At 48.2% G+C, this 12778-nt stretch overlaps 1 protein-coding gene across 10 annotated transcripts in view; it reads right to left on the reverse strand.

Moving 5' to 3' along the window:
- Nucleotides 1-12778, reverse strand: part of LOC138758574 (GEM-interacting protein-like) — a 197261-nt gene that overhangs the window by 96760 nt on the left and 87723 nt on the right. For all 10 annotated transcript variants that reach the window (XM_069927700.1, XM_069927701.1, XM_069927704.1 and 7 more), the window contains one exon: nucleotides 11157-11226. In XM_069927700.1, the coding sequence (XP_069783801.1) occupies nucleotides 11157-11226 (70 nt within the window). The remainder of the gene's footprint in view (nucleotides 1-11156; nucleotides 11227-12778) is intronic.

A 12778-nucleotide genomic window follows, 5' to 3' on the forward strand; every position in this document is an offset into this window, starting at 1 on the left:
TTGGCAAGCGCCTGTGATTTCCTGTTGGCGCGACGGGCATGGCAGGCTGCGCACGGCCCCCGGGCAGCGCGAGCCCCGCGCAACTGGCACCGGATGGCCCTTCCACAGCACGAGCGCACTTCTCCCGGTCGCCACGGCCTTCAGCGCTTGCACCCGCGCGGACCCCAGGGACGGCTGGTTCGGCCCTGCACGTGAAGAGAGAGATGGTGGCTGTCTGCAAAGGCTGATTGGCAGAGTGCTGGGCCTGAGTGGGTGGGTAAGCAGGGGTGGGCAGAGGGTGTAGGTGAGGAGTAATGAGCAGGGGAAGTTATGGTGGTGCGAGGGGCAGTTAGAGGGATGAGTAGAAGGAGGGGTGGATAGGGAAGAGGTCAAAGGGGAGGGGCAGGGTGAGTAGGGGAGGGGTGATTAGAGGGTGAGAGACGGGTAGAAGGAGGAACAGGTTGAGGGGAGAGGCAGTAGAGGGGCGTGTATAGGATGGGGTGGGTAGAGGCAGAGCGAGTGGAGTGAGAGGTTGGGTAAAGGACTGGTCAGGTAGAGGGATGGTGGGTCGAGGGTGAATAGAGGCCTAGAGCCTGAGGAGTGAGCAGGAAATGCTGAGTCCTGATGCAGGCCAAAATGGACACAGCCTGTGAATGCTGACTACATCTCCACAGGGACCAAATATGTTTCCCTCAGGTCAAGCAAAGGGTGAACTTGATCTACCTACTCCTGACCTGTAACATTATCCTCCTAAAGTTATATCCTAAAGTTTAACATTACATATGTTGAAAGAAGAGAAAACATGCAGATGTTGTTGAAAATTTTCAATAAATATTTAGTTCGGCCCTCGACTTAGTCCAAGTTTTTAATTTTTGCCCTCCGTGAATTTGAGTTTGACACCCCTGCCTTAAGTGTTCAATTCCCACTCAGCAAACTTGGTGGCAGTTTAACACTGACTGTCTGTGACTTTACACTCTTTATCCTGCCACAGCTCTGTGCACCCATCCTACTGGGACTAGACTTCCAGTGCAATATGAAAAGTGTCCTCACAGTTTATAATGAGCAGTTTTTAACCACCCCCCCCCATCAGCCCCAAACCCAATCACTACATCTGGCATGTGGTCTCTCCATGCTCCAGATCTCTCCCCCACCCCTGTTCACAATCTCACCCCTGACTGTAAGCCCGTTGCCACTATGGTACGGGGACAGGGCGTTTATTAAGTCAGAGATAAAATGCCTTCTCGCTGAGGGGGTGATAGAACAGAGTATGAGCCTCTGGAGAGCCCAGGTAGTGGTGGTGAAGAGTGGGGAGAAGGCTGGATGCATACCCCCTGCCCCGCATGGCCGACATGGTGAATCAGATCGCACAATACAAGGTATTCTCCTCCAAAGACCTTGTCCACGTACCACCAGCACCTTATTCACCCTGAAGATCGCCAGAAGACTGTCTTCGAGGCAGATGGCCAGCCTTTGCACTTCCTGAGAGTCCCCTTTGGAGTCACAAATAGACTTTCAGTCTTTCAGAGGGAGATGGATCGGATGGTGGACGAAAACGGGCTGCTGGCCACTTTCCCATACCTCGACAATGTCACCATCTGTGGCCATGACCAGCAGGACCATAATAGAAACCTCCAGAAATTCCTCCACACTGCAGAATACCTAACACAGGGAAATGTATCTTCAGCATACATTGCCTGGCTATACTAGGCTGCATTGTGGAGAATGGAATCATCAGTCCCGACCCCAACCGCATGCGCTCCCTGTTAGATCTTCCACTCCCCCACTGCCTCAAGACCTTGAAAAGATGCCTGGGCTTTTTCTCTCATTATGCTCAGTGGGTTCCCAGCTATGCGGAGAAGGCCTGACCCATTTTGCCCCTGTCGGCAGAAGCCCACGAGACATTCGTCCGGATCAAAGCTGACATTGCAAAGGCCATGATGCATGCAGTGTGGACAAATCCATCCTCTTCCAGGTGGAGAGTGATGTTTCTGACTTTTCCCTGGTTACTACACTTAACCAAGTAGGCAAGCCCATAGTGTTTTATTTACGCACCCTCCAGGGCCCCAAGATCCGGCACTCCTCCATCAATAAAGAGGCCCCGGCGATCGTTGAAGTAGTACAGCACTGGAGACATTATCTCGTTGGAAAGTATTTTGCTCTGCTGACTGACCAAAGGGCAGTCGCATTTATGTTTTAATAAATCAGCAGTGGAGTAAAATCAAAAATGATAAAATTGCAGAATCGAGCTCTCCACGACAACCATGACATACTATATCGACCTGGAAAGCTCAACGAGCCCTCAGATGCCCTGTCTCAGGGGACTTGCATCACTGCACAGATGAATTGACTGCAGGCACTTCACGATGATCTCTACAACCCCGGGATCACCTGTTTTTTTTTCATTTCAAGGGCTGTAATATCCCTCTCCATCGAGGACATCAAGACACTGACCAGAAATTGCCGGGTCTGCGCAGAGTGCAAACTGCATTTCTACCAGCTGGACAGGTCACACCTGATCAAGGCCACTTGCCCCTTTGAACGTCTAAGCATGGACTTCAAAGGACCTTTACCCTCCATGAACCGCAACATGTACTTCATCAACATCATCGATGAGTACTCGCGGTTCCCCTTTGCCATCCTCTTTACCGCAGTTACCGTCATAAAGTCCCTGAACAATCTGTTCACTATTTTCAGATACCCCTGATACATCCACATCAATAGAGGTTTGTCCTTCATGGACGAGCTGCATCAATATTTGCTGTCCAAGAGCATCACCTCTAGCCAAAGGGAATGGCCAGAACAGGAGAAAAACACATTCTGGAAGGCAGTACGACTGGCCTTAAAGTCCAAGGGCCTCCCTATCCCCCATTGGCAAGGGGTTCTCCACACTATCTGGTCCCTCCTGTGTATGGCCACCAAGACTGTTTACATTCCCCAGGAGATCGGCTGACGTTCACCGGGCTGGTCCTACTCCATAGGCACTTGAGGACATACAAGTTTGTCCCTCTGGTCAAGAGGGTCCAGCTGCTCCACACGAACTCACAGTATGCCTATGTGGCATTCCTGGGTGGGTGCGAGGACACGATATCTATCTAGGACCTGGCACACGTGGGAGCATCTGGATCCCTCCATCAACAGGTACACCCCCACCCCCAAGCTTTCTTGGACCCAAATTCCCAACCCTCACCACCCCTCTCAGCCCAGCCAAGTACCCCCACTGGGCCAACCGGGATGGATCAGCCGAAACTGACAGAGACCGTTACAGATCCCCGGTTGGGGACTCGCCAGTCACAACACCAAAGAAGGCCGCCAGACAGACTGAACTTATGAGGGGCGCTGACCACACCACACACCTCGGGATTTTCTTTTAAAAGAGGGGGTGAAACCACTATTCATATTTGTCACATATAAATTGCATGACCTTTCCTGGTCTCACTGGCCAGCTCATGACTCCTCACCCTCCTTCCCCATAAAGGCTGTCATGGCACAAGCCTGCCCCCAATTCGAGTCCGGGTCAGTGTGAGCGACCAACACAGCCTTCAGTTTCGGCAACTTCAGTCTTTGTGTAACTGATCGTGCATCAGTTCAAAACCAACGTTTCGGGCTTGAGCCCTTCATCAAGGTATGAGCAAAATATAGCCAGGCTCCCAAACAAAATGGTGGGGGGTATGAATGGATGGGGGAGGAAAGGGGAAGGGAAGGGGGGGTGGGTAGCGGGGAGTGGGCTAGCAGGAACTGGAGAAGTTGATGTTAATGCCATCCAATTGGAAAGTTCCCTGATGGAAAATTAGGTGTTGATGCCCCAATTTATGGCCCAAAACGTTGGTTATCTATCTTTATCTTTGCTATATAAAGTACACTGTTTGACCTGCTGAGTTTCTCCAGCTTTGTGTAATTACTTAGGAGAATGGTCTATCTACTGAAGTTCCAATGATGCCCTGTTTACTTAGGTCTGTAAAGAACATTGAAAAGACTCACATTGTCAATAATCCAATGTGTAAATATGTCAAAACCTACCAAGCTGTCACATGAAACAAATCATTAGTGTGCCTACATTATTCTACAATGAGTCTGCATCACATTGTGTAAAAGAGAATAGTGCGTCTGTAATCAGAAGGTTGCATTGGCTCCACGTTCAGGTTGGTATGTGCTGCTCAGGAGAGATAGCGCAATAACTGTCTGTGACAACTTGAAACACTTATTAAAAATGCAGAGAAGCTAGATAATCCAGTTCACTCAGGAACGTGTACACAAGGAACATGCCAATATCAAGGAGCACAAAAGCAGCCTCTATTGCCAAATTGACTATCTGATAGAAAAACACAATGCTGGAGTGGTGATCTGATGGTTCAATAAGCAGATTATCTTTGTGACAGATCGTTCTGCATGCATTTTGTTAACAATTACACTCTATTCATTGTATCAAGCTGATGAAGAAATCACAGCCATTTTGGCTCCAGCCACACCTGTATCTAGCTTACCAAATATTTCAGAAACTGATCACACTTTCTACTTGATCCCACAGCTGTTCGGAAATTGAAATTTCCATGCCAGTTATAAAGGGCTTCTTGTGAATCACCGAATGCTGGAGGTGCAGCTTTGTGGGTCTTGTGCCGAGTTGAAATATACAGAGTAGGTTAGACACAGAGCTAAAGCTTCAGCTCCGTCAGCCTGACATTACCCTGCTACAGGAAGTGACACATATTACAGCCATCCATCTTCGTAATGCCACCATGCTTGATGCAGTTTCTTGCCCGATCCCCACATCCCCCTTCATTCATGTCCAAATATCTAGCAAGCTTGAAATTAAAGTTATGATTGGACAAATTCATTCTCAGTTTCATTTTCTCCAACTGATAAATCCAAACATTCACATCATTCTGCAATAAAGAAATTTCTCAACAAATTCCACGATTTTCAACTCCAAACTAGGTGGGACGGTCAGTGTAGCTGTTAGAACGACGTCGTTATGGGGGGACAGACAGTGTAACGGTTAGCACGATGCTGGTATGGACGGATGGACAGTGTAATAGTTAGCATGTCCCTGTTATGGGGGGTAGAACAGTGTAATGGTTAGCACGACCCTGTTATGGGGGAGACAGTCAGTGTAATGGTTAGCACGACCTTGTTATGGGGGTAGAACAGTGTAACAGTTAGCACGACCCTGTTATGGGGGGACGGTCAGTGTAACGGTTAGCACCCTGTTATGGGGGGGGATGATCAGTGTAACGGTTAGCATGACCCTGTTATGGGGGGACGGTCAGTGTAACGGTTAGCACGACCCTGTTATGGGTGGACAATAGGTATAATGGTTAGCACGACCCTGTTATGGGGGGACGGTCAGTGTAATGGTTATAACGACCCTGTTATGGGGGGACGGTCAGTGTAATGGTTAGCACGACCCTGTTATGGGGGGACAGACAGTGTAATGGTTAGCACGATGCTGATATGGACGGATGGACAGTGTAATGGTTAGCACGACCCTGTTATGAGGGACGGTCAGTGTAACGGTTAGCACGACCCTGTTATGGGGGGATGGACAGTGTAACGGTTAGCATGACCCTGTTATGGGGGGTTGAACAGTGTAACAGTTAGCACGACCCTGTTATGGGGGGAACGGTCAGTGTAACGGTTAGCACGACCCTGTCATGGGGGGGGACGGTCAGTGTAATGGTTAGTACGATCATGTTATGGGGTGACAATAGGTGTAATGGTTAGCATGACCCTGTTATGGGGGGACAGACAGTGTAACGGTTAGCACGATCCTGTTACAGTTCCAAAAACTAGGATTTGAATCCTGTGCTGTTTGTAATGAGTTTGTTTGTTTACCCTGTGTCTGTCATTTTCCTTCAGGAGTTCTGGTTTCCCGGGGAAAATGTCCTGGGGATTGTAGGTTAATTGGGTGTATTTGGGCAGTATGTGTCATGGGCTGAATGTGCCCGTTACTGTGCTGTACCTTTAAATTTATCCTGAGACCATGTCCTCCCCAGCCTCTCTCTGGCAATTGCCTTTCAACATTTGTTTTTTTTTATTTCAAGTGAATTCACATTTTCCAAATTCCACTAAAGAACATTTTGTGTTTTTCTCGATAACCACACCTTCAATCCAGGATTCAATTTATGAATTTACTTGGCAAGGAAAGCAGACAAGAGGATCTTTCCGAGAAGAAACTTTGAATGTCACTACACTCTGTGAAGTCTCAGGAGAACAGACAATCCATCAAACATGTGCTCCATGGGCCGCATATTGATCGGTTGCATCACAGCCTGGTTTGGGAATTCAAGTGCCCAGGAATGCAGAAGATACCAACATAGGCAGATCCACACAGGCTTGGTCCTCCCATCCATTGCAGCATCTTTGAGTGGCACTACCTGAGAAGGGAGGCAACATCGGAGTGGAATCCCACCACCCTGGAAACAACCTCCTCACTGTTACCGTCAGCCACAAAGTACAGGCGCCTGAAAACCAGCACCTCCAGGTTCAACAAAAGTTTCTTTCAACACCTTCAGACTCCTGAACTTCTCCTTGTGAAACTAATTTTTCACTGCTCCAACTGCACCTGAGCGAGTCACTTTTTGCACGAGGAGCATCATCCTTCTACAGGATGTATTCTCTTGTTTAATTCAGTCAAGTTACTCTTACATTGTTAAGAAGTATCTGGCTGCTGCAAGTAGAATTACATATGTATATTGTACAACGTATATGACAATAAACTTAGTGTCTTTGTTCTTCCAGAACAAAGTGAAAAATTTAAATTATACGATATTAATCAGCCTCCCCAAAGATCTGTGATATCTCAGTAAGATTTAATTACTTTTTAATTGCAACTCTCTGACAATGGGGTCCAAAAAGATCGTGAACTTGGTTCACTTCTGTGGTTTGACTTCCCTGCCCACTCCCTCCACCCCCCCACCACACCAACTCGGATTCGAAGGCTCTCTGCACTCAACCAGCTGGGTGGGTCGACCTTTATCTCGTTCCACTCTTCGCTTCTGTTTGTATTCAGAACATCATCCGGGTCACTGATTTTCTTGCTGCTCACTCCATACAGTTCCAGAAGGATCCATCTGACAAAGGGTCTATGAAATGAAACTTTCACTCCAGTTTTCTCTCTCATCAGATGCTGCCTGACTTGATGTGGTTTAAATACTCGTTTTATTTTCAGTCCCCATATTTGTGATAAATTTTCTTTGTCCTCACTCTGGCAACTGTGTCTTAAGGCGGCATAAAAATCATACACCCACACCCCGACCAGCCCACCTCCCACACACCCACACACACACACACACACACACACACACACACACACGCCCCTACCAACACACCCACACCCCGACCAATCCACATCCCACACACACACACACACCAACACACATACACCCCGACCAATCCACATCCCACACACACACCACCACCACTCCACCTCCCACACACACACACACACCCACACCCCCACCAACACACACACACACCCGACCAATCCACCTCCCACACACACACACCCCGACCAATCCACCTCCCACTCACCCACACCCCCACCAACACACACACACCCGACCAATCCACCTCCCACACACACACACCCCGACCAATCCACCTCCCACACACACACCTACCAACACACACACCCACACCTCAACCAATCCAGCTCCCACACACACACCCCCACCAACACACACACCCCGACCAATCCACCTCCCACACACATACACACACCCCACACACACCCACCAACACACATACACTGACCAATCCACCTCCCACACAGACACACAACCCCACACCTCCACCAACCCCGACCAACCCACCTCCCACACACACCCACCCCCCCACCAATCTACCTCCCACACACACACCCACACCCCGACCAACTCACTTCCACACACACACCCCACCCACACACACAACCACCAACACACACACCGACCAATCCACCTCCCACACAGACACACAACCCCACACCTCCACCAACCCCGACCAACCCACCTCCCACACACACCCATCCCACACACACACACACCCCCACCAACACACACATACACCCCGACCAATCCACCTCCCACACAGACACACAACCCCACACCCCCACCAATCCCGACCAACCCACCTCCCACACCCCTCCACCAATCTATCTCCCACACACACCCACACCCCCACCAACACACACCCCGACCAATCCACCTCCCACACACACACACACACACCCACACCCACACCCCAATCAACACACACAACCACACCCCGACCAACCCACCTCCCACACACCCCACACCCCAACCAACACACACACCCCACACCGACCAATCCACCTCCCACACACACACCCCCACCAACCCACCTCCCACACACACAGATACATACCCACACCCCCACCAACATACACACCCCCACCCAACCACATCCCTCGACCAACCCTCACCAATCCCCATACCCACCACTGTATACAATATTTTTAATAAAATACAGTAGTTTTAATAAAACAATTTGGTTGCATGTGCGGGTGGACGTAAATTGACGCAACACTCTTCAACAGGTTGACATTAATACCAACTTCTCTGGTTGCTCCTGTTCTCCCTTCCTACCCCACCCCCTCTGCTTTCTTTCCTCCAGCTCTCCACCCCTCCCCACACCCCCACCAACCCCGACCAACCCACCTCCCACACACACCCACACCCCCCCACCAATCTACCTCCCACACACACACACTCACAAACACCCACACCCCCTCACCAAAAAACACACCCCGACCAATCCACCTCCCACACAGACACACAACCCTACACCCCCACCAACCCCGACCAACCCACCTCCCACACCCCTCCACCAATCTACCTCCCACACACACACACACCCACACCCCCACCAACACACACACCCCCACCAATCCACCTCCCACACACACACACCCCGACCAACCCACACACTCCACACCCCGACCAACACACACACCCCACACCGACCAATCCACCTCCCACACACACACACACCCCCACCAACCCACCTCCCACAGATACATACCCACACCCCCACCAACACACACACCCCCACCCAACCACATCCCCCGACCCCATACCCACCTCTGTATACAATATTTTTAATAAAATACAGTAGTTTTAATTAAAAAATTTTAAAAACAATTTGGTTGCATGTACGGGTGGACGTAAATTGGCGCAACACTCTTCAACAGGTTGGCATTAATACCAACTTCTCTGGTTGCTCCTGTTCTCCCTTCCTACCCCACCCACTCTGTCTTCTTTCCTCCAGCTCTCCTCCCCTCCCCTTTCCATTCACAGAGCCATCCCCCATCTCTCTGTTTGATGGCGTGTCCATCCTTCCTTTCCATCTATTTCTTCTGCCTTGGGACCATGCTCCTCCCCCTCCCCCCCCCCCCCACCAACCATTTTACTCATTCCTTGATGAAAGGCTTAAGCCTGAAACATTGGTTATATATCTTTAAATTGCTGTATAAAGTACACGGTTTGGGCAGAATGGTTAGCATAACGCTGTTTCATCGTCAGCAATCAGGACCAGGGTTTGAATCCCGAACTGTCGGTAAGGAGTTTCTACATTTTCCCCGTGTCTGCGCGAGTTTCCTCATGACCCTCCTGTTTCTCCCACCGTTCAAAACATACTGGGGTTGTAGGGTAATTGGCTAGTACAGGTTCATGGGTCGAAATGTCCTGTTATTGTGAATTTAAATGTAAAATTTAACTTTACATTGTGTTTCTCCTTCAATCACAGCTATGGAATTTTTCATGCGTTATCCTTGGCCTCCTCCCCCCCATCCCCATGATACATCAGCTCGACTTTCATGCTCAGATTCTTGGTTGTTGGTTCTTGACCCTCCAAAATATTCTGTCTGGAATTTAAACTGGAGGTGGACCAGATCTGAGTGCATGAGTACACCAGCCGCTCATTCAATGGTGAGAGGTCTGAGCCACAGCTTGTACACAAGAGTAGGTTAAAACCAATAGAAGCTGAATCTAAAATAGTTGAATGAGTTTGCTTCTCTGTATTTAGTGCTCTTCATTAAGAGGCTATTTTGTGGAACAGTGTAATATGCTTTTTCTTTCAACACACACTCCATTAAACATTTTGGAATCAACAACTACTGGGGAGAAGGGGGGCAGAAACAACAGAGGCAGGTACCATTTCAACCATAGTTCGACCATACATGATGAGCTGTAATTCATACATCCATTTGGGAAGGCCTCAGTTTGGTTCAGGCAAGTAGAACTCAGGCTGTGTGTACTGACAATAACCACACCAGCTGTGCAAGTATAAGACAGCTTTAATAAACTAATATGTACACTAAGAGATCTTGTCTCTCTGCAAGACAAACCTGGAAGGCAAGACTGTAGCTCTGGACTACTTTATAGACAAGGTCATCGGGTTGACCCCTGGTGACCTAGTGGTGTTATTACATATCACCACACTGTGGGAAATGCCAGGCCAATTAAATCTGATGACATGCCAGGTTAGGCAAGACCACATTGGGCAAGTTGAATTCCAAAATGGTTTGTTACATCACAACAAACAACATCTCCTCACTTGTTGACTGCACTACCTAAGAAGACTGAAGCATCACCATCACGTCAATCATCTAGATGAGCATCTTGACTGGCACCATCATAGTGTGGTACAGTTGGTGTCGAAAATTAGATCAGAAGGTCAATCCACTGGACCATAAGAGTGGCAGAGAGGATCACTGGAGGCTCCCCCCCCCCCCACCCACCCCAGATCGACATGATAAACTGGGATCTTTGTCTGAAGAGGGCATGCAAAATTATTGAGGACCCCCCTCCCTACCCCTGCACACAGTATCTTTCAGCTATTCCCATCAGGGAAGAGATACAGGAGGATCAGAGCCAGGACCCCAGGAACAGCTTCTTCCCACGGGCAGGGAGAATGCAGAACAACGAAAAGAATGGCTCACACTAACCCTCGGAGACTCTCATATTTACTAAATAATATTTATTTACTTTTATATATGTATATTTGTCCTACATATGTATTGTTTGTCTGTGTGTGCATTATGTCTGATTTTGTGTCTGAATGTTTGGCTCCGAGGACCGGAGAATGCTGTTTTGTCAGGTTGTACAATCAGATGACAATAAGCTTGACTTGATCTGTCCCTTTCCAACTGCTGTGCACTCTTCCCCAGCAAGCATCTATACCTGAAGTTTGGAATTCATCCTGCTCCTCCATGATGATATTGTGGCATTCTGGGAAGAAATCTTCATTCACCTGAAGGAAAAACAATGATTTACCAATTGAAACCTTCCTCCCAAGATCATAAAGAGTGAAACACGACTTTCAACATTCAACCCCTGGTCTGGGGTTCACCAACATTTCTCAGTTTCAGTGATAGTTGAGGGGAGTTGGGTCAGTCTTACTTATCAGAATATCCCATAAGGATCATAGCTCTAAGCTCAGGAGAGATTGTTGGAAAACTAGCGCAATGTGGAAACAAAAAGTATTCTGGGAGACTCGGGGAAGAATGAAACCTGCCTCAGGGTGCTACGCCACCAAACACTGAAGAAAGCTCTACCTGCGGTGCTGGAGTAGATAGGACTCTGTAGAAGATTCAGAGCTGGGCAACGTGATAGGTAAAGATAAGAGGTTAGCATAATATTGCTTCAATGGAGATGCTGACATCATCGACAAATTCTCACACGGGAGGCTGGTCCAGAAGGTTGAGGCATAATGGGATCCATAATAGCTAATTTAATCTAAAGCTGGCTTGGTGAAAGAAGGCAGAGAGTGGTGGTGGAAGGATGCTTTTTTGACTGGACGTCTGTGTCCTACAGGACAAGGACCTTTACCACATGTTAGCGACCTGGATGTGAATGGAGAAGGTACGATCAGAACGTTTACACAAAAATTAGTGGTGGTGAAGATAGCTGGGAAGGATATAAATTAGATGGGGGTACGAGTAAAAGGATCCTGACAAATGTGAGGTGATGCATTTTAGGAAATCAAATAGGGCAATGACTTGTACAGTAATAATGGTAAAGGATGCTGATGAACAGAGGGACCTCGAGGTTCAAGGCCATAGACTGCAGGACATTAGTGAAGGTGGCATCGGCTGCCTTCGTAGGTCAGGCATACAATATGAAATTTGGGATGCAATGCTGCATCTTTAGAAATCACTTGTTTGGTTGAACTTGGGAGTATTGGGTGTGATTTTAAATTTAAACATAGCATAGTAACCCTTCTGGTCCACAAGCCCATGCCTCCCAATTACACCCAATTAACCAACACATCCTGAACATTTTGAAGGGTGGAAGGAAACCGGAGCATCTGGAAGAAACACCTGCAGACATGGAGAGAACTTGCACTCTCCTTACAGACAGTAGTGAATTCGAATCCTGGTCACTGGAGCGTTGTGCTAACCAATGCACTCACCGTGCCATTCTGGTCATGACATGCTAAGAATCCGCGTGTGGTGAGACTGCAGAGAGGTTCACCAGGATGTTGTCTGCATTAGAGGAGTTTATTTATGGGAGAGATTGAATAGACTGAACTCATGGTGTACATAAAATGATATGAGGCATTGAATCATTTTCCCATGGTAAGGTTATCAAGACAAGGAAGTACTGGTTTACAGGTAGATGAAGGAGTTTTAAAGGAGTTGAGGGGAAAGTTTTTTTAATTTTCACAGACCATGGTTGATATCTGGAACTTGCTGCCAGAAGCGGTGGTGGAATCAGATACAATTACCATGTTTAAGAGACATTGAGATGGGCAGTTGAATAGACAAAAACACAATAATACTGGAGGAACCCAGTTGGTCTTG

Source organism: Narcine bancroftii, chromosome 3 (assembly GCF_036971445.1).
Source record: "Narcine bancroftii isolate sNarBan1 chromosome 3, sNarBan1.hap1, whole genome shotgun sequence".
NCBI classification, from domain to species: Eukaryota; Metazoa; Chordata; class Chondrichthyes; order Torpediniformes; family Narcinidae; genus Narcine; species Narcine bancroftii.